The 26,475-nt window shown below is 49.7% G+C and overlaps 1 protein-coding gene across 7 annotated transcripts; it reads left to right on the top strand.

Annotated features, from left to right (window-relative positions):
* Positions 1–21: 21 nt before the first annotated feature.
* Positions 22–25,196, top strand: USP28 (ubiquitin specific peptidase 28). 7 transcript variants are annotated; one of them, XM_030505655.1, is made up of 28 exons: positions 22–127; positions 211–305; positions 1,004–1,142; positions 4,994–5,071; positions 6,313–6,445; positions 7,546–7,657; positions 8,233–8,395; positions 9,272–9,358; positions 10,182–10,319; positions 10,751–10,824; positions 11,342–11,418; positions 11,794–11,942; positions 13,916–14,043; positions 14,194–14,289; positions 15,037–15,216; positions 15,714–15,919; positions 16,158–16,228; positions 16,544–16,793; positions 18,164–18,367; positions 18,875–19,005; positions 19,179–19,292; positions 20,252–20,347; positions 21,079–21,257; positions 21,339–21,417; positions 21,744–21,823; positions 22,881–23,004; positions 23,580–23,778; positions 24,193–25,196. In XM_030505655.1, the coding sequence occupies exons 4-28, from the start codon at positions 5,003–5,005 to the stop codon at positions 24,366–24,368; spliced, it is 3,315 nt and encodes a 1,104-aa protein (XP_030361515.1). In that variant the 5' UTR covers positions 22–127; positions 211–305; positions 1,004–1,142; positions 4,994–5,002; the 3' UTR covers positions 24,369–25,196. The 7 variants fall into 7 exon arrangements, with proteins under 7 accessions (XP_030361515.1, XP_032776232.1, XP_030361513.1 ...); XM_032920341.1 differs by having other exon boundaries at positions 40–127; positions 230–305; XM_030505658.1 differs by lacking the exons at positions 22–127; positions 211–305; positions 1,004–1,142 and adding exons at positions 1,870–1,937; positions 12,255–12,331.
* Positions 25,197–26,475: the final 1,279 nt, after the last annotated feature.

Genomic DNA, 26,475 nt, shown 5'->3' with positions numbered 1-26,475 from the left:
TCTTGTGTGACTGTCTTTTCCTTTTCATTTTTACAGGAGACATGTGCCGGAGGCTTGCTGGCTGGGAGAGGGAAACTGGGCTCCAGCGCCGCTATGGCTGCACTGGCTGTGTGACACCTTCTCAAAGGTAGGATTGCAGCAGGGATTGCACACACGCCAGCTACTGCAGTGTAAAACCTTCATGTCTGCCTCTCTCACCTCTCATCCTAGCTCTTCTGCTCTGCTGTAGTTTTAAGAGACGTTTCCCATCAGAAACCACAGCACAACCAGGCTGGATTTGGATAAAACCAAGTTGGCCATTACAGGTATTTCTCCCTTCATTTTCCAGAGAAAATGAGAAGGTTTTCAAGTGAATTGGGAAGGTTAATTTGGGCTAGAAAGGCTGTTAGCTTTGAATGCAAAACACCTGAAAAGGTCTTGCAAAAAGCCTCTTTCCTCTCGTTTCCATTGGAATCTAACCTGCAGCCAGGCTCTGCCCGGGCACCTCAGCAAGTCCTAGTCCTGGTCTAGGCTCCCACAAATTAAGACATTCTCCTTTCCCAAGAAGCATGGACAGGGGAGCTGGTCTGCAGGGTGCTGGGGCGAGATGGCTGGTCCAGGGGATGCTCCTGGTCCAGGGAGGGAAGGCAGACAGAGATGTAAAGCAAGGCAGGGAGGGCCAGAAAGGTCGGCCACTGCTGCACAGCGCATGGGGACAGCCCTGGAGGAGATAGTGGCTAGAGATGGGCTATCAGCAAATGTGCTCAGCTGTGTGCAGGGTGCTGCTGATGGCTGGGCTGCTGCTCTGGGTGTCAAGGGGAAGGAGAATGTGTCCAGGCTGCGTGGAGGGAATCGTGTCCTGACCACCCTGCAGCCAAGGATTTTACAAGGAAGCAGGAATTTAGGGGTGCCTCTGTTCCTGGGTGCTGAGCTGGAGACAGCCCGGCATGAGACACTTGTTTTGGGGGTGGGTTTTATGCCAAAGGGGAGATGAAAACTTCCCGCTGTTTCTGCTTGAGAACAGGAATGGAATCCCTGCGGAGAAACCACACGGATGCTGTGCCTGGCAAACTCATGAGTTGTGGGTGATGAGACCCGGAGCTAGGATGTGACCAAGGGGCAGTGAAACCTCCCTCATTCTGCTGCAGAGGCTGGAACTCCAGGTGAGAAATTCCTCTTTCCGCAGATCATTTGCTGTTTCAAGTGTGAGTGTTTAGCACCCACTGATGTTCCCTGCCACTCCCGTTCCCCTGGTGCTAATACACCATTCCAGATTGGGGTTTTTTCAGGTTTTTAAAGCACCCACAGTGCAAATCACTTCCTTTTGCTAGGACAAGGCTGCCTGGAAAGGCCCTTGGACAGGGAGGGAGGGAGGGAGGGAGGTGCAGGTCTTCACCTGAGGGTGTACCAGCCCTTGCATTGGATCTAACGGAGCTTTGACTGCAAACAAACTGCCAGTGTCTGTCCTGCACCCTTATTAGTCACCGTGGCATTAATCAGGCTGTTAAACGCAATATACACACAGACCCCCCCAAAACCTGGCGCTCCAAGTACGAGGCTGAGTTTCTCTCTGCAGCCGGATGCGCAGAGTTTTTAGGGTTAATTCCTTTTCTAAGGTAGGAAAGTCCCCTGGGAAAACCCCCGTGCGGGAGGTGCCCGCTGCCCGCGCCCGCGGAGGGCGGCCAGGACCGAGATAGGTTTAAAATGAAACTTGTTTATTTTAGTGTTTTAACCGGTTTCCGTGTGCCAATGGGCAGAGACAGGCACACACACGCACCCCGGGGCCGGCTCTCGGGGGGTAAACGCCCGGCGCGGCGGGTGATGCTCGGTGGGACCGCGCGGCGGGGCAGGGACCGGGGCGGCGCCAGCAGCAGGCGGCGGGGCGGGCGCATGCGCTGGCCGCGCTTCGGGCCGGTATGACGGCCGAGCTGCAGGCCCCGGGCGGCGGCGGCGGCGCGGTGAGACGGCGGTCGGGGGGAGCGGGAAGCGGGCAGGGGGGAGCTCCCGCCGCAGCGGGGCCGGGGCTGCTGCCGGCTCGGTACCCCCAAACCCCCCGCCCTGGCACCTCCGGGCCTCGCGCCCCCGGTTCTCAGGCCTGCGGCCCCCGGTCGGTGCCCGGAGCCCCCGGGTGCGGGTTCCCTCCGTGGGGCCCGCAGGGTGACGTGCTCGGTTCGCGCCCCGCAGCAGGCACCGTGTTGCAGCGGTTTCATTTGAAACAGCTCCTGGGCGCTCGCTCGGCTTCCCTTGTCTTTGCATTTGGAGCCTCCGTGCGTAGAGATGGGCGCGGGGTGCTCCCCGGAAAGGGCAGGGGTGGCCTCCGGGCCACGGCTTCCCCCTCCGCAGAGGGCAGTAACCAGCTTTCCCCATCACTAAACCAGCGCCTTCTGCCACCCACTAACAGACGGCTGTTCTGAACCCTCAGGGCTCTGCTTAAGTTGTCTCCCAAAGCACCCGGACCGGAGGGCTGAGCGTGGCTCGCTGCTCCTCCGCGGTGCTCTGGGCTCACGGGGACGGCAGCCCGGCCTGTCTCCAGCTTTACACCGGTATTTGCACTTTGCTGTGGCATCTTGGGATGGATGCAAGGGAAGCGCCTCCGAGAGGCCAGCGGGAGTGGGAAGAGGGCACCAGTCCTGTTATGCGTTTGAAAGAGGCGTTTGTGCGGCTGCGGGTTCCCGGTTGCATGGGGACGATGTCAGGACGACACACAGGACCACGTGTTGGTGGAGGAGTTGTTCACCGGCCGCTGCTTCTTCCCGTGATGGATACTGGTCGGTAAAAGCCTTGGTCCGGCATTGTTCCTGCTGCTGCCTCTGGGGTTTTAGTCCTCTTCAAATCCATTTTCCTGCTGCGATAAAAAGATCAGCTGAGGTGCTGAGGCTGAAGGCTGTGGCTCTGCGAGCCTCTTCCATGCCACCACCTTCCTCCTCCTCCTCCTGCTCTTTGCTTGCCGTTATTTCTGGAACCCCCTTGAGCTCCTTTGCCACACTCAGAACCTTCCCTGCTTCCAGCTTCACATCAAAACAAACTACTTCTGAGCCCAGTGAGTCACCTTCGAGTGAGGAAAAGGGCAAAAGCTCTCTGTGCCATCCCTCGCTGGCCGAGCGTGGAATTCTCACCTCCAGTGCCCTCCTTCCTCTCAGCCTCTTGGTTGTGCACTCCTCTCCTCTTGCTGTAATTTAATACTAATAGTGTTTTGGTCCAGGTTGTTATTTTTCTGGCAGGTAGAGCTTTGGTTTGGTTTTTCCGTGTGGCTTATATTAATAGTGGCAGCACGCTGGTGTTAATTACCAGCTCTGGAGCTTGTTTTAAAGCACTGCGGTCCGTAACCTCAAACAGCCCCAGCCGGAACAGTCAGAGCAACAAAACCACATGTGCTCCCCGAAAACTGCTCACTGTTGCTGTGCAGAGCGTGGCTCCCAGTGGTTTCTGTGGGCTGCCCCTCGCAACTGGTTGCACAGGATGAGCTCTCCACTGTTAACACAAACCTTCCTCCTCAAAAGCTGAATTAAGTTGTGCTGGAAATCATTAGTACCTTTGGTGGTAGCTTAGAGCAGCAGATCTGTAATTAGCTCTTGTGGTTACAGTACTTTGTGAGTCTGCTTTTGGTGGAGCACAGAAATCATGCCCTGTCCTGCCCCAGATCTCGTTCTGCAGCACGGTTTCTTAGCCAGGGTTCTTTGCTCTAGTGGAAAAACGTGCCCTGCGGCCTTTGGTGGGGTTGGCCGCTCACTGAGGCAGCAGAATTAGGAACATGATATCAGTGCTTTGCCTTTGTGGAGGTATGTATGCCCTGAGCCCTGTACCCCGGCTCCTTGGCATGGGGTTCCTAGCCGTGCTGCTAGCTGGGCCTGAGGTTTTCCAGCACGTCCTGTACAAGTTGAGCAAAAGTAGGATTTCAGGTGGGAATAACTTGTCAGGGGAGCTCCCATCAGAAAACAGCGTAGGACTCTTTTGTGCATTAGCACTTTCTTGCATGCTGCCTTTGTGGTATTTGTGCATGGAGTAGCATCTGTCAGCACTATGGGTGGCTGGCCCAAGCAGCAGGTACCTGGGTGGAACCCGAGCTCCAGTGGCATGAAAGCATCTTACATTGTCTCCCAATGATGAGAATAAGTAGAAACATGAATTTATCCGTCCAGTTAAGATTAAACGTGACCTTCAGGAGCTGGGATTCACTGGCCTGTGCTGATAGCAAGGTCCTGGATAGCCTTTATAAATCAGGCAGACATGATGCAGCCTGGCTGGCTTTCCTGTTGTAACATCCTTCCCGTGGGATACCGGTGTTGCAGCTGAACAGTGGTCATGGAAGGGAGGTGGTGGGACCCATGGCATCGGGGCTGGCTGCTGGAGGGGGCTCCTTTGGGAGGGCTGCATCTGTCGTAAGCCGAGGCTGTGGAGATTTCCTGCATCTGGGAAACAATGTTTCTGTCATCGTTTATTTTAAGGGATTGAGCTAAAGAACAGGTTGTTGACCATGGCTTAGGGCCTCAGTGAGTCTCTCCCCGGGCCTCGAGCGGCTGCGTGGTGGGGGAAGGAGAAGCGACCGCAGCCTCTTGGGCCCCTCTCCTGACACCTCATTGTCAGTGAGAAATGACATGCACAAATGGCATGTGCAGCCAGTCTTAAAATAGCCCCTCGCTGATGCCCTGGCGGCGGGCAGCCTCCTTATATGTCCCGCTGCACATGCCGGGCTCCCAGGAGGAGGGCTGCCCCTTCCCACCGCAGGTGCCCAGCATCCCACAGCCTCTCCTCTCAGGCCTGCTGCCGTCCTCGTGGGCGTACAACGGCTTGAACCTCAGCCTGCAGGTTTAGGGGAGGAAGATCTGAGTATGATGTTGAAGCTGTTGTTGGTGTTACCATCAAGCAAGTGTGAGCGGGTTTTTGTGTCAAGCTGTCAGTAAAAGGGAAAGGAAGAAGCAATACTCCGGTGAGCCCTCGGCAAGCCTTGCAGAAACAGCTTGATGTCTGTCCTGGTTGCCTTTTCACATAAGCTTTCTTTATTTCTTGCACATAGGACTGCCAGATGCTTTTAGACCAGCTGAAAGAGATCACAGGAATTCAAGACTCCGCTTTCCTTCATGCGGCTCTAAAGGTTGGTGCCTGTTGTCACTGTTGTGTGGAAAGGAGACCCGAGAGTCAGGCAAGTTCTAAACACAGCGCACGAGTCGGGTGGGCATCCTGTGACAGCGATTCAGTGTGTGCTGTGTGGAGTATTGTGCTTCCTGTGAGTGTGGTGGGCAAATCCTCGTTGCTTTTCTGCCCCTCGCTTGTGCCTTGTCCAGGTGTACCTGTGAGGCAGGCGAGGATGGCAGGCCAGCATTTGTCTATGTGGTTTTGGGGTTCATAGGGGTGTTCACCTGCATCTGAAGTGAAAGCCCCATGCTAAGCAGGGAGGAGTTCATTGTTCTAGCAATGAACCTTAAAACCTGTGCTGCAGCAATGTATGCTGGGCTAGAACTTCATAAACATTTCCTGGGAGTTCTGCTCCCACAGGGCTGTTATCCAGGGATGGTAAACACACACCCAGCAGGTCAGAGGAGGTTTTTCTCCATGTAAACTGCTGTGGGAGTTGTGAACAGCTGCAGGAACATCAGTAGCTTTGTGGCTGGTGGTTGTCTTGTCTGTCACCAGAACAGTCTTTGCTCCAATGCAAGGGCACATGGGAATCTCAGGCGCTGAGAGAAGCGATGTTTGCCTGGAGGGATTCCTTCTCATGGTGCATGCTTTGGGATTTAGAAATTGTGATCTTAAAGTGGTTGCAACCACATCAGTCTGGAATCATCAGGTGCATCCCATCCCTTTCCTCGAGACATAGCAGCAGGATGTGGCTTGTGCTGATAATAGACAGAGAGGTTTGTTTACCAAAATCCTTAAATATCTCATTAAGCAGTAATGTCCAGAAGATATTAGAATACATTTAAAGCCTATAGTGCTGCTCTGAAGAAAGCCCTGGCTTGGTAGGACACTTGGTAAGGTCTTGAAATCCACAGAGAGTTTGATTCCTGGGAGTGTCTCCTGGCAGCAGAGTGCCTTGTCATGCTTCAGGCCTACTGTGACTCTTGTAAGGGGATCTCTTGTTAGGAAAATGAAATTAGTTAGTGGAGTCTACATTGTCTAGTAACAAAGCCAAAGTGCTTTGACAGAGACATTCTGGCCTTCATTCTTTTGGGTTTTTACTCCTGCTTGGCACCAGCAGGTAGCTCACTCCGTGGCCAGGGAAAGCACAGCTGGTGGTAGTGTGTCTGTCTCTACCCCACATGCATTAAATGCCATGCAAGCGTGCATGAAATAACCCTGCCACTATGGATTTGTTTTCCCTTACCATACTGCTAGGCTGCTAATGGAGACCTGATGGAAGCAGTCACCTTCCTGACTGAGGAGAACGCCCAGGAGCCAGCTAGGGATGTGGCTGCTGCAGAGCCATCCGCTTGGGAAGGGAGCGCAGTGGGCAAACAGCTCCCACAGAGTAAGTCCTTCACCTCTGCTCGCCCCTGTGGGTTCACATGTTCCAGCCTGAGCTGGAAGGGGAAATGTGGGTCCTCCTGCCTCCACCAGCGCATCCCTGGAGGAAAGTGACTTACCAGGGGTTTAACAGAGATTGTAGATGATGCATCATAGTTACAAAGCTACCCTCCTTCTAAACAGTTGGTCTTGGCTAGCACAGAAATCCCAGAAAGCTCCTAAAGCAGAGCAAGCAGAATGGAGAAGGGAATCCCTGTCAAGGCATACATTGCCTTCGACAGCATCTGCTGGCAGAGCAGGCACACTGAGTGTTTGCTGTCACATTTTGATGAAACTTAAAATGTTTGAGCCAGCAATTTGACTACGTGAAAACCGTTTCTATAAACATTACGGGTATTGGCAGAAGTGGCTGTCAGTTTGGTACATTCAGATGTGAGGAGTGTCACTGTGGACTGAGGTAGCTGAGAATAGTTTCTTTAAGCCTTTTTGCTAATGACACATCTATTAACTGGAGCTTTCCCAAGTGATATCATCACCGGGCAGGTTCACAGTGCCAAATGTCTCTGCTGGGAGCCTCGCAGCAACACCCGGAACAGTGCGTCTGCCCCTTGTTGTGCCATGTAAGGCTTCCACCTCTTCCAGAATGACTCCTTTCCCTTTCTTCTCCTTCCCTGTATAACTAGGATGTGAAATGGCTCGTAGCTGAGCATCTTGACACGAGTGGAGGAAGGCAATTCTCTGTGATCATGCTGATTTCATTGCAATCCTATGTCAATTGTCAGCATTATGCCAGGGCATAGCAAATACAAGCAGCAGCTGAAGTGCCTGTTTCATTATTTCAAGAGGTTTGCAATGCTCCCTCAAGCTCTGAATTTGGCTGTAAGGAAATCTGGCCAGCAGGCAGCTGCAAGGTCTGTCCTGTTCTCATCCAGCCCACTCAGTGGCTTTTTAGGTTCCCTGGCATTATCCAAGCCACAAGGATTTGTATTTAAAGCCTGAGCTAGAAAATGCCGCTCATATCAACTGAAAAATCATATTGATAAAGTGTAACATTTTCTAGAAGTTCCTTTTAAAGAGAAAATTGAACACTGCCTCTGCTTCTAGATGTTACTACTGCACTTACCTCAAACAACAAAGACGACCTCCGTGCGACTGACACCTTCAGACCACTGGAATCACCAAAAACTCAGGCTGTAGAGAGGGATGCTCCCGAGAGGTCAGTGGCTCCATGAATCGGGTTTGGTTTTCCTGGGTATCATAAGTGGATTCTTAAGTTATTTACTGCAAAATGAACTGAAATTGCCTACCAGATGTATGCCTTCTGCTTTTAGAAGGTGCTTGGGTCATGACTGCCTCTGGGTAATTGACCTTTATGTCTGGGGCAGCACTGCAGCATGATGGTTGAAGTAGGAAGAAGAGCAGGTTTCAGGGTGGCCTAGTCGATTGTACTGGTGTTACAGCACCTATTGCAGAAACACCTTGAAGTCTCACGTGTCGATTCACCTCCCTCCAGTCAGTACCTTGCTGTCTCCTTTTTACTGTGGGTCAGATTTGTCTCCAGTAATGACTGAGGCCACCAGTTCTGTGTGCAGCCAGTTCGCAAAATAAAACATGCCTATGTTGTTATCTGACTTTGGAGTCATTTAAGCCATCTGCTGCCCATTGTGCTGGGTGTCACCTGACAGCACCCAGCTCTAGTGTCCCATTCATGGCTAGGGGATGGTGCAACTGTAGTTGTGGAGAGCCTGTGTGAGATGGTGTTTCACAGCATGGTGTGTATCTTTTGTGCAGGCCACAGGAAGCACATTCTGCTGAAAACAAAAGCCGTTCCAAAAGAAAACGCTGTGAAGTCTGGGGAGAGAACCCCAAGCACAATGGCTGGAGAAGAGTGGGCGACTGGCCTGTTGGCATGAAAAACATTGGAAATACGTGTTGGTTTAGTGCTGTCATACAGGTAATTGGATGTCCTGGAGTCAAAGTGTTTATCAGTCAGAAATAAATGTGCAGCAGCTCTGTGAAGTGGTCATCATGAGCTCATTGTGGATGAGTGAGTGTGACCGTGCTCAAGTGAGACTTCTGGTTTGATTTGGTACGATTGTGATTTATCCTGGGCGTGCACAGAAAGAGCCAAGAGCAGTTAAATGGACTTCGTGTAACTATAGATAGAGATACATATAATCTGTGTGTACGTACTCAGGGGTTTTGGTGTGGTGATGTCCAAATGCTTACTGAATGACAGAAGCTGGACTGGCAAAGTGCACTGATAATTTAATTTTACTGCAGTTATTGTTGGCTCCATAAGACACAGTGTATCGTATTCCAGTTAATGGAATACGCTGGCATAGATGCTGGATCGCATAAGCAGCAAGGCAGCATATATTATTAGTGATAACCTGAGCAAGAAGGGACAGCAGTAAGTGGAGCTGAGGAGATTGGTCGCTTCTAAACATTTCACATCATCAGATAGACATTAATCATGTCTCCAGCTTTGAGAGGAAGTAAGGAAGCTTCAGATGGGCCCCTTTCTCACTGGGACTTGTTCCTGGATGCTTTTCCTAAGCTTGCCTATGGCAAATAGAATACTCTTTCCTAAAATGGTTTTACATATATATATGTACCTCCCAGAAATGGCAGGATGAGATTTTGTTCCCTGGTAGGTACAAATGTGCAGGTCCAGCACACAGACTGCTCACTTGAAGATTTACTTAGTAACACAAGGCCATCGAAGAATTAGAAGTTAACGAGAAAGCTGTTGGGTAAGAGCGTCACTGGGGCAGTGAGTCGAATCCTCGCAGACACTGACTGCTCTTTGTCTCTGTTCTCCTTTCAGTCTCTGTTTCAGCTGCCAGAATTTCGGAGGCTGGTCCTTGGGTACTCTCTCCCACAGCATGTGCTCGAAGGCTGTCACACTCGCACTGTAAGTTTTCATCAAGAGACACTGTAAAGTTCCCCTCTGTTGCAGTATACTGTTCTGCTCCTTCCCTAAGCAGATTTAATTTGGGGCCATCTGAGATCCCTGTGCCTGTGTTAATGGCTTCCAAATTGTCAGGCTGTGTTAAAGATAAATTTGGGAAATGCTTTTCAAGGACAGAATCACTGTAGAAAATAAATCGGATGCCTCTCGTAAAGCTTTCTTCTAGAGCTTCTAACTGTGGTGTGGGGAGAAATTTGTGCCATGCAGCTTCTTTGGTAGCTCCAGACTGTTTGCTTGTTCACATGCACTGTAGAAGAACTGGTATTCGAGCCAGGCTGAGGGTCTCCCTAGCCCCAGTGCCTGCTGGCAGCGCCCAGCAGAAGGTGCTTAGAAGATGTTTAGAGCAAAAGGCACATGGAGAATAACCCTTCACTTGTTGCATCGTTCTGGCTTGTGACCGCTGCTGTTTAAGAGACTTTGCTTTACTTGCATTCCCGTGTGCTCTTCATGCTCCAAAAATCCTCAAATGCAGATAGAATAAATGCATAAAATCACCAGCTTCTGCCTTCTGTTGTAGCAAGTGTTACTTCTGATGCTTTTGTCTCTTAAGGTTTGGGTTTGGTTAATTTTGTGTCTCACATGCATCCCTCTTGCTTCCAAGAAATGCCACTGCATGTCCTTCTGCTTTGTCCTTTTAATGGCACCTCTTCCCTTGGTTGTTAGCATACTTCCTGAGGTGTGTGTGTGTGATGTTCTGTAGCACTTTGGTTTAAGATGATCTCTTTTGAGTTGCAGGAAGGGTTTGGCTTTTCTTTTTGCAATGCAGGGAAAAAGAAATGTTGCATTCATGCAAGAACTTCAGTGTTTGTTTGCCTTAATGCTGGGGACCCGGCGCAAGTTTGTAGACCCTTCTGCAGCACTGGAACTCTTGAGGGGTGCGTTCAGATCCACTGAGGAACAGCAGGTAAAACCACGCTGAAAAGCCTTTTGCATTCTTCAGAACAGCAGTTGCAGCCACAATAATCCTCTTTCACTTCATCCCACTATGGCTTTCGGAGGCCTCTTCCCATGTTTGTCAAGCGACAAGCAGCTGTCCCTGTGCCATTTAGGGGAAATGTACATGCTTGCTAATTAAACAGGCAGTGTAGCAGCGCGCTGCCAGCGCCAGCTGGGCCGTTGGGGAGCCATCGCAGTAATTCCCTCTGATCTAGTTTTCAGACGAGCAGAGTGTTCATTATGGGTCTAAATCAGCACTTCAACTGCAGGCTTCCTTCAGTGGGGTGGGCACAGCAGCACCGCTCGGGTCGTATGCTGGGGGGTGGCGAGACCAGTAGCCCGTGAAGGCACTCGCTGGTTACTAGTACACTTGACTCTCGACTTCTGTCTCTCTTCTAGCAAGATGTGAGTGAATTTACACACAAACTACTGGACTGGCTGGAGGATGCATTCCAGCTCACTGTGAATGTCAAGTGAGTTTTCTGTGGTCATGGGAGTTTAACCTGATGCTGAGGAGAAACAGATTTGAGGAGAAACAGATTTGAAATGTGATGCCTTAATAAATGAGAGGGCTTTACACAGAAATTTGGAGTAAATGAGAGTTTCTTGTTGCCTGAGGATGATGCTCCTTAAGCTCAAAGTATGCTCATGAAGTGTTACGTCTACATTTCCTGTACGTAGGACTTTGATCAATGCCCATATGGCTAGCAGGGTAAATAAGCTTTTTAGGGGAGCTCAGCAGAAGCAGCATACATGGAAGATCTGGGGGTTTGGAACTGCGTTTCCAAAGGTAGTGCTGTAACCTCCACCCTGCTTTGCCAGTGTGTTATAATGTGCTTTTGAGTATGAGAAGATTGCTCTGTATTTTGTGTTTGGATAGAAAACTTTGGGGTCTGTAGGCAGGTTCCCAGGCCAAGGCATAGATTATGACTGGGGCTTTTCTGCAGCCTTCAGCAGCAAATGGATGTGTGCTTTTTCTTTCTGAAACAGAAGCCCCGAGGACAAGTCTGAAAACCCAATGGTACAGCTTTTCTATGGGACTTTCCTGACTGAGGGTGTCCATGAGGGTGAGTTGAGGCTTTGGTAGATTCCCTTCTCAGCTCCTTTGAGTGTTTTAATTTATAGCGGCGATGACGCAGGATTTTGTTGCACATTCCCAATGAAACTGCCTAGTTCTGTAAACTTGCAAATGGTCTTGATAAAATGGATCATAACATTTACAAAGTCTGTCTTCTGAAGACATTAAATGCTCGCAAGTGCCCATGTTTTGAAAGCAGTTGGTTGTAAGGAGGCTTACGCTGACAGAGGTGTGGGCAGCTACATGTGGGTTGTTCTTGCAAGTGGTGCCTCTAACTGGTGCTGGCAACAAACTCTTTGAGTTAACCAGAGTGTTTTGTTCTCTCAGTTTCACTCATGGGCTTTGTATCCTTTCTGTCATCCAGGCAATACCTTTTCCAAGATTGAAACCTTCGGTCAGTATCCCCTTCAGGTAAATGGTTATCGAGACTTGAATGAGTGCTTGGAAGGAGCCATGGTGGAGGGAGAGGTACAGGAGGCGACCGCATCTCAGTCGGGCAAGTACAGGCAGGAGGTTAGTTCTACCTTTTGTGCTGAGCTTTTGGTTGCCTGCTGCAGAGAATGCAACATGTATAGCACAGGGGTGTCTTGGTATATTCTGACAGCTCCGAAAGGCAATTGTAAATGTTCCCTAAGAATGAGTACAAAATATTTTCTGGATACGTGGAGTCTCATGTAAATGTATGAATGATGAGACACCAAGTCCATGCTTATTTGTAAAGATGTGTTGTTCTGTGTAACCAGTTTGAGGAGGTTGTTTTAAATTGAAAAGGTGAACATCTGCTTCTGATGCAAGTGTGATAAAGTCTCTCTCTTTCTGTTGAAGCCTACCTGTACCTGAGTAGGGGGAGAACCACTGCCTCCCTATTTTCGGAGGGTAAAAGTACAGTGCTTAACTCTATGGTATGCCATTTGGAATTTGTATCTTTCTCCCTATTACAGTGTGTGTTTGTTGTTGTTTTTTCTTCTCTTTTCCACTTTTATCTTCTCTGCTGATTTTTTTTCCTCTTGTGTTTGGTGGGTTTTGGTGGTGTTTTTTTTTTTTTTTAATCTTGCAAATCACAAACCAATCATAAAATACTCAGTTGCAGCAAAGTGGAAAGCAGAGGTGTACCATCACATTCAGCATCCTGCATGTGCAATTGCGGCTGAGAAGTTAGCTCAGAGAAAGGCTGGGACATTACATGAAGACATTAGCAAAGGGGTCTGGCATAGAGAGGGCAGGGAAAGGTATTTCAGTTCTGTGAGAAATGAGGTCTGGGATGGGCAAGCCTTGCCCAACTCTGGACTCAAATGCTTGTTTCTGCTTTTCCTAGTTACTACCTGAAGCTGTTCAGATGCAGTTATAGCCCACATAGGTGAAACCATTGTAGGCTGATGCTAGAGACAAAGGGCTGTAGGGAGCTAATTGGACTGGTCCTTTTCAATCCAAGCTTTTTAGTTCCTCCAAATCAAAAATAAGGGAAATTGGACTGATCATGATGATGCTTTAATCGTTGTCTGTACAGATAGAAGGAAAAGGCTCCAGCTTTCTCTCTAAGAAATCTGACTGGAAACACTGTGCATCTTAATTTCACTTCCCAGGGTGTCGTGGCTAGAGGACTGCATGATAGGGGACATAGAGAATAAGGTGCATTTTGTCTTTTGAGAACGTAGGTGAGTGTGCTGAAGCTCTGAGCATCAGTGGGATTAACGAGAACTTGCCCTTCTCCTAGGTAATAGGTGCATAAATCATTCCTGCTCTGGGCTGATGGGCTGCTTCTTGGAAAGCTCTGGTGTGGGGCAGATTTATTGCGGCAGGACAGCTGACATGAATCCTGCACAGGAAAATGAGCTTAGCGTGTGCTCATCCTGAATCCAGGCAGGAGCACTGCCTTGGCGGTGCATGCTGAGGCAGGAGAAGGAAACTTCTGGCAGCGGGTGCTGGAGGTATTTGTGAACCCAGCAAGAGAGGAAGTGTAAATTCAACCAAGAGTTGTTCTTTCAGCCTGGCTCTTTGAATCAGTGTGTGAATCATGCAGGAAGTGGGGGTCTCCTCTGACCCTCCTGAATCCTATAGTTTGTAAATAGACTGAGAGAAGAAAGGGATCAGGTACTGTCTGAGGACTTCTGTTTTGTTCTTCTTCATTGCATGTGACCTGCATTGGAGAAGAGCTCTCTCAGCCGACATGCAGAGGTTGTGTAGTGTCTGCTAATTTTGTAAAACTCAGGGCTGGACCCGTTAAGAATCCATCAAGCTGGATACATCAGGCAATGAAAAGGAACTTTCTGAAAGCTATTGTGAGGGGTTTTTATTGTACAAAAGTAAAATGGTCATGGAAATTTTAATCTCATAAAATTTGGCTTTCTGAATAGTCACTCCATAAAGAAAATAGATACTGATTTAGTATTTAAAGGCAGACAGACATTTAGGATGGGTCTGAAACCACTGAGGATCAGCCCACCTTAAACCGAGTCCCTGTGGGGGCACCTGTGCTTTTGTTCCAGCGCTGGTTTACAAAACTCCCGCCTGTGCTGACCTTTGAGCTCTCTCGATTCGAGTTCAATCAGTCACTGGGACAGCCTGAGAAGATTCACACCAAGCTAGAATTTCCCCAGACCATTTACATGGACAGGTGAGTTGTGTGGAATGTTTAAAGCTTTATTGTCATTAAAGACATTAAAAAGGTCGTGCAGGTGAGCAGGGAAAGATTCCAAAACAATTACGAAAGAAGCGAATGTTAGAAGTAGACAAATCTCACCTGGCTCTGTACTTCTCTGCTTAGGTACCTCTATTGCAGTAAAGAGCTTATTCAGATGAAGAGAGAAGAGATGAAGAGATTGAGTGAGAAACTGGTGATTCTGCAGCAGAAACTGGAAAGGTAAGTAGTTAGCTTTATTTTTGTACCCTCTGGAAGCCTGCAAATGCTTCCATTTAAATGAGCTTTCTAATGGAAGAGAAGCTTGGAGGGGAGAAACAGAGCGGGCTTGTTCCGAAAAGAATCTACATTACTTTTTCTATTAGAGGTCTTCTCCAGCTTAGGGTTTGGCATTATTGACTGGGGAAGGAAGGAGGTCAATAGGAAAGACCTCAATTGTGGACAGCCAGATTTCACATACCAGGTGGTCTGCGTAAAACTCCTTTTGTTTGGCGTTAAACCTACTCACAGTTTGCACTCTTGAACTGACAGTGCTGTGAACAAGTGGCAGGCAGAGGTGTGCTGTGTTGCGGTGGCCCTCTTGGGGTCTGTGCTCAGCAAGGGGCTGGGAGGTGTTGTGAAAACAGTTCACATTTAAGCCCACGTGCAGCATCCTGCAGGGATGGGCTGGGATGGAGTTGATGGTCTGTGCAGCAGCTAGCTTGGTCCTGTGTTGGAGTTTGTGACTAAAACATGCTTGATAGCACAGCAGTGTTTGGCTGCTGCTGAACAGTGCCCCACAGCCTCAAAGCTTTCAAGGTCAGCTGCTGGGAGGGTGAGTCCTGTCCCTCTGCACCAGCTGGATCTTCCCCTCCTTCCTTCGCTGCTCAAACCGTCTCCATTCTGACCCAGAAGATTCCTTCCTGTTGCTTTTCTGTTGTCCCCTCGGGTTTAACCACTCTCAATCCTTTGTTCGTGCATTTCCTGTAGGTACATGAAGTACGGCTCCGGCCCAGCCCGCTTCCCGCTGCCCGACATGCTCCAGTATGTGCTGGAATTCGTTGCCACAAAGCCAGCTGCAGCTCTTCCTCCTGCTCAGGGCTCTCAGACAACACCCCTGCAGTCCCAAGCCGATCCTTGTGTTTTGGATGTGCTTTCACAGCCAAACGGGTTAGTAAACAGAAGTAAGAACAGTGTGCAGGAGAACACTTTGCCTTTCAGCCCAACGCTCCTGGTTTGTGTCCTGAGAGCGGGTTGCTTGTCTGGTGCTGGGCTGTCTGAAGGCCCGTACAAGCATCGCTCACTGCTTTGCTCCTGACTTGGCTCTTTGTTTAAATATAATGCTGCATCTAGTCTGTTCCTTTTCCTGTTCCAAAAGCATCACCATATTCCTTATCTCAGCAGCAATTCTGAGTTAAATTATATGCTCTTTTTGGTTAGGCTACTAATTTTTTTGCTTCATCAATCAGTAAATTACTGCAATATTGAATTATTACAAGCAAGGCCAGCATGGTTGGTTTACACTCTAAATTAAGCTGAGTAAATACATGAGTTTCTTCTAGTAAGGGAAGGGATTTTTAGAACTGCTCGTTGTGGATCTGTGCTTGCAGAGTTCTGTAAGAGTTCTGGCTTTTGTTTGTCCTCTACTCTTGGATTTTGCTTCACAGCATACTAGAAAGGGGGGACAGTAGGACAGAAGATGGAGCTTTCTCTTCACCGCAGCAAGACTCGAGTGCTCCTCTCCAGCCTTCTGGTGCAGCAGCAGCAGCGATGTCTGAGCATCCGGCTCCTCACGTGGTTTCCGAGGAGGAGCTGAACCTGGTTCGGACCTGTCTAGAGCGATGGAGAACCGAGATCGAGCAAGATGTGCAAGGTTGGCCCCAAACATACTTGTCGTGATCTTTCTGTTGAGTGCCAGCCTGACTTCTCCTCTGTTGCTCCAGCCAGATACACCCTGAATTAGAAATAATCTTGTACACACTTCAGCTCTGGTGTCAAGTGTCTTTGATAGTTGCTGCAGGGTTCAAACTTTGAGGTGACAGCGGCTGGAATAGGATGATGAGCAGTCATGAATTCTGATGTATTTCTCTCACTTGTGATGTTCTTGGCAGATCTGAAGGAGTCTATTGCCAGAATCAGCCTGTCCATTGAACAAATATACTGTGACCCTCTCCTCCAGCAGGTAGGAAATGCAGCTGCATTGGGGAAATATTAAAGTGTTGTTACTGATACTGGTTTTTGTTAGTAGCTGTTGGTTGGAATCGTCCACCTTATTGTATCTCAAAATCCCAGTGGTGAAGCAGAAAAAGGATTCTGTATGAAAATCCTGTTGCTTTTTCCTGTATAAGTCAGTTCTCACCCTGTAGGAAAGTTTACCACATGAATCCAGAGTCTTGCACCAAGCTACAGCTACGAACATACTTGTAAATTTTGCACAAATGTCAGAGAAAATCCTTTACTGAGAGTCCCTCTGAACACCATCCATGTGCACTTGCAGGTTCCCTATCGCTTGCACGCAGTCCTGGTACACGAAGGGCAAGCAAACGCTGGTCACTACTGGGCCTTCATCTACGACCAGCCTCGGAAAAGCTGGCTCAAATACAACGACATCTCCGTGACAGAATCCTCGTGGGAAGAGCTGGAGAGAGATTCATTCGGGGGCTTGAGGAATGCCAGTGCCTACTGCCTGATGTACATCAGTGAGGAGGTGTCCTGCCCTGTGGCAGGTACTGGCACCAGAGATGCTGGTTAGTCGCACTTTAGTTATCACCGTGTCTCTCTAGCCAGTGTGCTCGTTACGTTCCTCAGCTTCTCTTTGGCACAGTTGTCCTTTGACAGCGCAGAGAACTTTACCCCAGATAGAAGTGAAATAATTTGCTCCACGCTCAATTCCTTTCTAAATCCTTGGTAGGGTTGTAAACTGAGGAAAGAGCTGTACTGGTGACAGTAGGTACAGTACTTTTGTGTGTTGTTAACACGTGGCTCTCCCCATTTGCCACTTTCAACATGCCTCTAGTGCTGGTGGTTTTCACTTTGATTCTCCTTGTAGTTTATATGACTGTTTCTTTTATGAGGGCATGTGAAATGCCTTCAGCTTTCTTTCTCCTGTTTTTATCACTTTCTGACTCGTTGGCTTGTTTTTTAGTGATCCCATTACATTGAACCTAAGGGGACTGGATTTTTATGCAGCCTTTCCTGCTGCATGAGTTTTTGGTGCCAGTGGCTTAGATTTGCAAGTATGTGTGCAGTGCCAATGTATAAATAGTTATGTGGAGAAATTACTGTGCACGTGGCACTATACATGGCAAACAGCTGTGGAAGAACCCAATAATTTCACGTGTGGTTCATTTTGATGTATTAAAGAGAAGAAACAATGGAGAACTGTCATTCTGTTCATCACTAAATATGGCTGATGAGGATGTGGAGGTCATTCTTTGTCTGGCTGCCTATGAGAGTTCTGTTGCTGAAACGAACCCATGGTTTGGTTTGGTTTTTTTTTTCTCCTATTTAGTGCAATTTTGTTGTTTTTTAAAGATGCTTTTACAATGGCTGCACAAGAAATCTACAGTGTAGATAACTGCCATGTGCTTTTGATAAATTTTAGGGGTTGTCTCAAGCTGATGCTACTGGGGTTTTGTGCCATTTTAAAAGCAATGCTGAAGTAGATCTGAAAGGTGTGAAAAATACCAGGATGACATTCATGCCATGGAATCCACACGGTTCCCCACCTTCATCTGCTGTGTAGGGTCATAGGTACGATGTCTCCAGCTGAGTCGTGAATTTTCCAGCTATTGGCAGTTTAAATACCATTCTCTGTACAATTGTAGCCCTTGGGTAAGGATGCGTTTCTGATCTACTGCATCAGCAAGTGCTGCTTCTGGACTCTGTGGTAAATGCTGTCCGGTGTAGAACAAAACTGGGTTTTGTTGCAGATAACGCTGGGGATTTGTCTTTATTTTTGCACTTATTTTTAATGAAACATCCTAAGTCACAAAACTAGTAGAAAGTTGGGGGTTTCCCCATTTATGCCTCACCCAGTTTGATTGCAGCATGCTCAGTCCCTAGTGGTGGTGCCCTGCTACTCTGTTCTGTTATATGCTAGTCCTGTTTCTTCCAGATGAGGAAGCTGGCCCCGAGGTTGGACAGTTTCAGAAGGAAGTCGAAGACTTGCCACTGGAGCTGAGGCACTACATCCAGGAGGACAACTGGCGGCTTGAGCAGGAGGCCGAGGAGTGGGAGGAGGAGCAGTCCTGCAAGATTCCCCAGATGGAGCCTTCACTCGCTTCTGACTCACAGGACCTCTCCTCTGAATCAGGCCCAGGTAACGCCACATGTGAACTGGTGAATCATGTTAGAAACCAGTAGCATAACATGAGCTGGTCAGAAATCCCGCTGTGCTGATGGAGCCTTGCACAAAGTCCTCACTACCTGGGAAATGTTGGTGAAGTGGCAAAGGCAGCTGGGGAGGTTCTGTCCCGTCAATGGGAGAGGCTGTTCTCTTGGCTTTGCATGTGCATCCTTCCAGGCTTGTCACCAGAAATGCTGTTTTCTGTTCATTTAATGGTCATGGGCTACTCTCACTTCACTGCCAGACTGTTTTTTCTCTTGTAATACCAAGTGGAAATGTTTCAAGTGCTGTTCTCTGGAGAGGGAACGCATTACTTGGCAATCCCAGGCGGCACGTGCCAGGCCCACAGAAAAGGGGTGTGCACAAGCCTTCACCTGTGGGATGAATGCAGCAGCTGCTCCATCCTGCGCAGAGAAGCTATGGGAGAGGGGGAGCGATGCTGCAGGTTGTGCTCACTAACAGCCCCGCTCTGCCGCACAGATCAGCCGTCGGGCTGCGTGCGCTCCCTGTCCTCCGAGCACGCCAGGATCGCACAGGAGCAGACGGCCAAAGCCATCGCCAACAGCGCCGACACCTACGACAGGAACGGCGTCGAGGCGGCTCTCTGCGAGGTAGGAGCCGAGCCCGGCCCGGGCGTGACCCACTCTGCTCTTGTGGTGGTCTCCTTGCTTTCTCCATGTCTGTGTGATGCTGTAGCTGTGCCACGTTCACTCCGTGCCCTTCTGCTTTCCTGTACTTTGCTGCTGCTTACTCTTTTTTTCTTCTTTTTTCTTCTTGGCCACAGCCCAAGGAGGTAGAGCCAGTGAAGGCCCAGCCGGGAGAAACAGCCCTTACAGGTCAGGCAGAACAACTCCAGGACGCTAAGGAAGCAGAGCCTGCTGCCCACACTAGCTCACAGGTCTCTGAGGTGGAAATCCCCAGTGTGGGGAAGATTCCAGTTAGATCTGATGCAGACGGGTATAATGAGGAGGTACAGATCGCAGTGCAGGGGTCGATTGCTGCTGGTCATTAACCTCTGGCTTTGTAGTTAGCTGGCTTTGAGCTTTGCTGAGGCTGGGAGTGATAGCAACCTCTCGTGGAAACACTGCTGCTTGCAAAGCGCCTGTTCCCACTATGGGAATGGAGATGGCCAGACCAAATCCTTGACTAATTTTGTGTCCAAATGCCTCCAGAAAATCAGCCCTGTAAAAGCACCCAGTCCTTAGAGCTGCACTTTGTTCCTGTAGTCATCATTCTGGCACAGCTATATCAAAGTTGAAGCCAGCTGTATTAATCTATTTACAAGCCTCTCCACTGTCTCCAGTTACAGTTTCATGCCCTCTCTCAAAGACGTTAACCGCTGACAGCATGACTTACAGCACCTGGCTGCTGAGGTTTTGAATCTGCCTGTTTAACCCCACTCATACGCACCCGAGCAGCGTTGTGGAAGCTCAGTCTTTTTCACGAGTGACTGTTACTACTTGAGTACGTTTAATACATGTTTGTGTGGAGCTGGCACCACGAGCTGCTCCACCATAGGCACTGCTCCCTCCTTTGCATGGCTGAAGAAGATTAACTTGCCCAGAGGGCACATGGCTAGTGAGCTTTATGTTCTCATTTGTTGAATTTACAAACTCAAGGTGTGGAATAAGCAGCCTTTAGACCTTTAAGCACTTAAAGCCCCCTTCTGCATGTAAAGTGCATGTGATTGATGGAGTAAGTAGTACACCAGGAAATGGCAGCTCTGGCTTATTCTGCCTGTATTCATGCAATTTCCTTCTCTTATGAAAGTTTCTCTGTTCTTCACCATGCCTTCTCTTCTTTCCCTGTCTGTTACCGGGTTCCCTCTTCCTGTTTGTTTCCCTGCTTTCCTGGTAGGTGATGCTGAGTCCAGCCATGCAAGGTGTCATCCTGGCTATTGCAAAAGCCCGCCAGACCTTTGATCGGGATGGGTCTGAAGCAGGGCTCGTTAAGGTATCTGATTTGCTTGCTAAATCTACTCGTATGGATACCCATGTTCACAGAAGGAAGGATCTATGCTGTATTGACGTGTCAGGAATGGGGAGGGAATGATTTGTGCAGTTTTCCTTCTAGCTAACAGCCTTGCTGTCCTATGTTGTGGTTTCTGCTCTTACTGTAACAATAGATCCGTGGGTTCTAAACGGTTTTTAGAACGTGTAAGAAAGAACCCCCCTCCTCCCAGGAGAAACCACCACATGCCTTTCTCTTTTTACTTTCCACTATTTCTCCTGCATATTCTTTTAGCATTAGCAGTTCCCTCGGTCTGGGTACCACAAAGTAGCCTTTATTTGGGTGCCTTTCAGAATCTCTTGTCTAGGCAGGAAATAAACCAGCACTCATGAAATTTTGTTTCTTGGTCCTGAACATGCTTGCTGTGACCTCTCTTGTAAAATGTGTCCTTGAGAAACATCTGTGTTGAGCACAGGGATCTGAAGGAGTAAGTGCTGCTGCATATTGAAGCTGGGGTTAGATTTTACAGGTAGGTAGATTGAATGAAGTGTGCCACACGAGACAAATGACCCGTGCTGTTAATCTACAGGAACATAAATCACAAGGTAGTCTTGCACCTCACTACAGATACAAGCGTGTTGCAGTTGATTTTTACAAGGCGAGCACTTGCAGGAGGGTTGCCAGAGCTGCCTGAGGCAGCTGTACCCATGTTAGCCCGTGTGCTTTGTTGGCAGGCGTTCCACGAGGAATACTCCCGGCTCTACCTGCTTTCCAAGGAGACCCCGACCCCTCAGAACGATGCCCGGTTGCAGCACGTGCTCATTTACTTTCTGCAAAACAACGCTCCACAGCAGGTCGTGGAACGGACCCTCCTGGAGCAGTTTGCAGACAAAAACCTCAGCTATGACGAAAGGTTTGTGCCCTAATTCTGAGGTGAGGCTTTTCTTAGGGCCACTCTTCTGATCTTTGTCTCCTCTCTGCTTGCACGGAGCAGATCCATTAGCATCATGAAGGTAGCGCGAGCAAAGCTGAGAGAAATCGGTCCTGACGATGTCGACATGGAGGAGTACAAGGTAAGGGACCCCAGTGCAGCCCTTGATCCCTCAGCTGTCACAACTGGCTCTGCCCAGGCAGGGAGCAGTCGCTGGCACGGCTGTCAGCACTTCCTTGGTGTCTGCAGTGCGTGTCTGCAGAAGGGAGCTGAGCAGGAGGCAGAACACACGGGACATCTCCTCAGCTGGGAGGAATGTCTGTGCAGTTCACTGCATTGATTTATGTGTCGCTTACGAGAGGTGTTTGAGCCCTTCAGAGGGTACGATGTGACATGCTTTGGCGCTGGGAAGGAATGTGAAGCGTGTGTGTGTGTTGCGGGTGACGCTGACGCTCTGCTCCCTCGCAGAGATGGCACGAAGACTACAGCCTCTTCCGCAAGGTGTCCGTTTACCTGCTGACAGGGCTGGAGCTGTACCAGAACAGGAAGTAAGTCACTTCAACTCTGCGTTCGGACGAGATAAGCTGTGGCCTGACAGTAAAGGCCACTTGGACAAACTTCATCTTTCTGACCCATGATGGTCACTTTGTCTTCAGTCTTGTACTTGAGGCCAGTGGGCTTTCTTGTAGTGTGCTGATAGCCCTTTCTGGAATCCACAGTCAGCCTTGCTTAGCAGTTTAGATATGCCCAGGTACTGCTGAGCTGCCTGTCAGGTTCTTAGAGGTCTCCCTAATTCATCCACTGTGAAGCATTCCCAGAGATGGGTTTGCAGGAACAAGTGCCCCCTTTGGACTCCTGTATTAAAACTAAACTTTCTTGAATTGGACATTTCATTTTGTGTAAACACATGCTTTGGAGCATTCTAGACTCTTAAGAACTTTAAAAAAGGGCCTTGGTTTCGTCCTTACTGTTTCAGAACCTGTATTTTACAAGAACGCAGTGCAGTGTGGAGCAGGACATTGCCAGTTTGTGAAGTATTTGTAATTGGGAAATGGATTTTTCCAATCCAGAAAATAAACTGGCTTTCAGAAGTTCTTTGTGGATGGAGACAGAATCGAGTCCTGAGGGGGTTAGAAGTGATGAGACACCAAATTCAGGTGGGCAGGTTGCCAAGAGGGCAGGGTGTGAGAGTGTGTTAGAGCTTCCCTGAACTAACCTAATCCCTGTCAGGTCTGCTGTTTTCTCACCAGGGGGGTAGAGGCTAGAAATGTGTGTATGAAGTGAACATGTTGCTGCTGCACTGCTCTGAGCTCTCACAGGGCAAATGTCCCAGAGCAATCCTGAAAGCGTCAGTGCTGACGTTCACACTGAGGGCACGTTGTACTCAAACTTGGCTTTAAAGGGCTGTTCCTGAGGTGCTCATTTGGCACACTGGGCAAAAAGGAACATTAATTCCTAGGCGGAGGGCATCTGTTCATTTAGGCTTTGGCAATGAAATGAAGTTCTTCCTGTCGGGCCTGATGGTAGTTACCATCCAGGCCAAGAGGAAAGTGTTTCCTGAGGTGACACAAGCCTCTGGCAGGGGAGCTGACACTCTTCTCCTAGGTACCAGGAGTCGCTCACCTACCTGGTGTACGCCTACCAGAGCAACACCAAGCTGCTGCAGAAAGGCACCAAGAGAGGAGTGAGCGAATCCCTGATTGCCTTGTACAGAAGGAATTGTCTCCTGGTTGGTATGCTCGTTCCTGGAGAGGAGGGGAGGGAGCAGCTCGTGCTGCAGTTCACTTCACGGCTGCTCATGGGCATTGCCCAAAGAGTCAGACCCCTTTTAGGGGTGTCCTCTTTTAGGAACACGTGTAATTAACATGCCATGTGTTTGGGGAAGTTCAGGTGCTGCTGAGCGTGCTCTTGGCTTTTAACTCGATGCTTGTGTTAACTCAATGGTCACATTGTTTTCTGTCCATTCCCGTCCCTCTCCCCCAGTATTTATTTGGGATATTAACGGCCTGCTCTCTCCGAGCAAATGATGATGTCCTATTCCTCAGGGGGCAAAACAACAGCATCAAAATGAGGTTTGCTCTTAGTTCATGCTCCGTGGTTGCCAAGACCCCAGTTTGTTTTCTGTGGTGTGATCCTGTGCTTAAAGGTGGCTGTTCCACCAGAACCTGGCACTGATTCTATCCATCTCTGCATGGCCATCAGTGAGGGTCCCCAAGCTGTGGCCTTTCCTGACAGCATTCTGGTGATCTGTGCTCTGTGCTGGCTTGTCACAACTCTGTCCCCTGATTCTCCCTCCTCCCCTAGAAGCTGAACGAGGTGGCAGCATCTATGTTTGTAAGCTGTGAAGAAGCTCGTGTGGCAGAGGGCATTAGCATCCTGAACGAGCTGATCATCCCCTGCATGCACCTCATGAACAACTTTGAGATCTCCAGAGAGGACATGGATGCCATCGAGGTCATGAGAAACCGCTGGTGCTCCTATTTGGGTCGCGAAGACATGGACGGTAGGGAATGGTGCTGGCCTTACCTTTGTCGTGGCTTTGTGGGCAGAGCAGTGTCTAGAGCTGAACTCCTCTTCAGGAGGGAGCAAGGGGATTTAGCAGTGGCCAGAAACACGACCAGAGCTGCAGAAGCCTGAATAGGGAAGCAGATCCAGGGGGTCTTTGTGTTCTGAAGAGAACTTGGTGGTTTAGAGCTGGCTTTACTGGGAAAGCTGATGCTCTGCCCCAGGGCAGCTGGGGTGTCCCTGCTCTGTGGGCCCCAGGCAGGGCTGGGGGCCAACACCACTCACCCCTGCCCTTAGGAGCCAGAAGATGATTCTCTACCATCCATCATGGCTTTGTAGCCCACAGCCCCAGAGCCATCTGGTATCTTACTCTTGCAGTGCCACTGACTGTCTCCTCCTCTCCCCTTGACAGCAAAGCTGCAGATGAGGCTGGGTGAAGTCCTGCCCCGGCTCCTCGACTGCCCCAGCGAGGTCATCGTCCTGAAGGAGCCGCCGAAGATCCGACCCAACTCCCCCTACGACCTGTGCAGCCGCTTTGCAGCCGTCATGGAGTCCATCCACGGCGCCTCGACCGTCACTGTGAAATAGTCTGTGGCTGTGCGCTGCGGTGCCAGGCGCAGCATCCTCTGCCGGCAGCACTTGAGAGGGAGCGGGAAGAGAAGGGGTGGCTCGCGTTCAGAGCTCTGCTCCTTGTACATACGAACCAGTAAAACAAGCAGGATTGCACTTCAGAGACAAAACGTTACCACACGAAGAGGGGTTCTTCTGCTTCCACAGCTTCCTGGACACAGATCCCGGGGCCTGTGACAGCTGCAGAGCAAGGGTCCACTCCTCTGGTGAGTGGCCACAAGCTGCTGTTGGCCTGTCCAACACCTTTACATCATCCTGAGTGATGAGCTACCACAGACAGTAAGTCCAGGTCTTGCCAAGCTCTTGCTAGCAGGAGCCAGGGCTGTGTCATCAGGAAGCAGGGATGGAGGGTGGCTTCCGTTCTGTCCTGTGGGCAGCTGAGTATTCTGGTCAAGTCAAGCAGGTTTTGGGCTTTTGTGTTTTAACTGGCAGGAGAAGGTACACAGGAGTCTTCCTCAGAGAAAGCAGTGAGAGGAAGAGATTCTCTTCTGCCTGGCTAAGGGGGATCCAAAGGACATCCACCCCTCAAACATCCTTCTCCCCTCAGGTGGGGCTCAGTGCCAGATGAGCATTGACAACCACTGAGGGTTAGAATGGGCTCCTTTTTTGTGGTGCTGGGCTTTTTGTGTTGATGTTCCGTAAAACAAGTGCCCTGTTTGCGTTTCCCTCAGTGGGCGCCTGTACTCGCTTTTGGGCTGCAGTGGTTGTTGGGACCCTGTTTGTTCAGACTATGCAGAATTGTTCTGAAAGTGCAATAAAAGCATTTGTTCTATGTTAGAATGAAAATGCATCCTTCATGGTTTGACTCCACTCTGGTGTTACGGTGCACAGGCTCATCTTGGGCCACCGGGACAGGGGTTTCATGTGCTTTAGCTAAAAACCATCCGCGTTAAGTGCCTCTGAGCACAGCCCAGCATGGAGCAGGTGGGCAGAGGCAGGTCCTGAGGAAGTGTTTGCATTCACTGTTGATGCCAGAATCTCTCCCGAGCCCTGAATCTCTCAGAGTCCTTTCCCACTGCAAGCTCCACTGCAGGAACCCAGGGGCTTTTGGAAGAGGGAGCCTGCACTTAAATTAGTAAAGAGGAGGGACAACTGCTCCCTTCCTGCAGCCAAAACCTCTGTTTTCTTCATTAATTTGGGAACTCAAACATGTATTGCTTATTGAGCTGATACCATGACCCTGTGTTGTAATGACACCCTTCTACCTGCTGCTGCTGGCTCTGCTCTGACCAAGCACAGATTTCTTGTCAGCAGCACAGGAGGAGGGAGGAGACCCACAGACACACACACAGGTGAGGTTTTGTCCCAGCACCTTGGACAGATGTTCCTAGGGCTTGTTACCAGCAGGGACTGCTGGGACCCCAACAGCCAGGCCTGGGCCGGGCCCTGGGATGCTGCAGAGCCACTGGTTCTGCTTGCTCTGCTTTGTCCCCCATTGCTGTGATGGAGAGGAGAAGGAGGAGACCTCCAATCTGCTTCTCAGGGTGCTTTGGCTGCAGCAGGTGAGTTTGCGGTGCTTTTCTTGTTCCTCCCAGCCAGCAGACAACTGGTCATTTCTAGACAGCTTTTGCAATGCTGTGTGTCACTGCGATACGTGGGCAGTAGGATGTGGCTTGGGGAGAGAACCTGGTTCTTCCGACCCTCCCGAGGTAATGGCTTTGTCCCATTCTCTGTGGTGCTGCCAGGAAGTGAAATGTCCAAATACCCAAAGCCTGCTTTAAAACACAAAGCAGCAAAGGCTTTCCAGGAACACAGGTCAGTGCCTGGCAAGTCACAACATTTGGGTCGGGCTGGAGCCATGGGGTGCGCAGCTTTTTGCATGGCACACTCTCAACCCAAGAACGCTGCTCTCTCAACCCTGCCTCTTGATCTTTCTCAGGAAGGGCTGAGCACTCGCCTCTGCCCCCTTGGCTCTCTGGCCAGCCCCAAGCCCAGGCAGCATGAGAATCACTGGGGGATGATCCCTCTCCTCCAGCTCCTTCCTCTCCTCTCAGCGAGCAAAGTGCGGGTTTCGAAAGGCACCTTGTGCAGGAGTGAGGACTTTGCTTCCCACAGGAATGCCGGT

Source organism: Strigops habroptila, chromosome 17 (assembly GCF_004027225.2).
Source record: "Strigops habroptila isolate Jane chromosome 17, bStrHab1.2.pri, whole genome shotgun sequence".
Taxonomy (NCBI): domain Eukaryota; kingdom Metazoa; phylum Chordata; class Aves; order Psittaciformes; family Psittacidae; genus Strigops; species Strigops habroptila.
This window is presented reverse-complemented; position numbering and strand designations above follow the sequence as displayed.

Excerpts from the sequence above, each read along its gene's own strand:
- USP28 (XM_030505659.1), top strand. The coding sequence starts at position 1,896 with ATGACGGCCGAGCTGCAGGCCCCGGGCGGCGGCGGCGGCGCG. Across the intron at positions 14,290-15,036 it reads CTGCAGCAGAAACTGGAAAG|GTACATGAAGTACGGCTCCG; the intron begins GTAAGTAGTTAG and ends CATTTCCTGTAG. Across the intron at positions 21,418-21,743 it reads TCGACATGGAGGAGTACAAG|AGATGGCACGAAGACTACAG; the intron begins GTAAGGGACCCC and ends GCTCCCTCGCAG.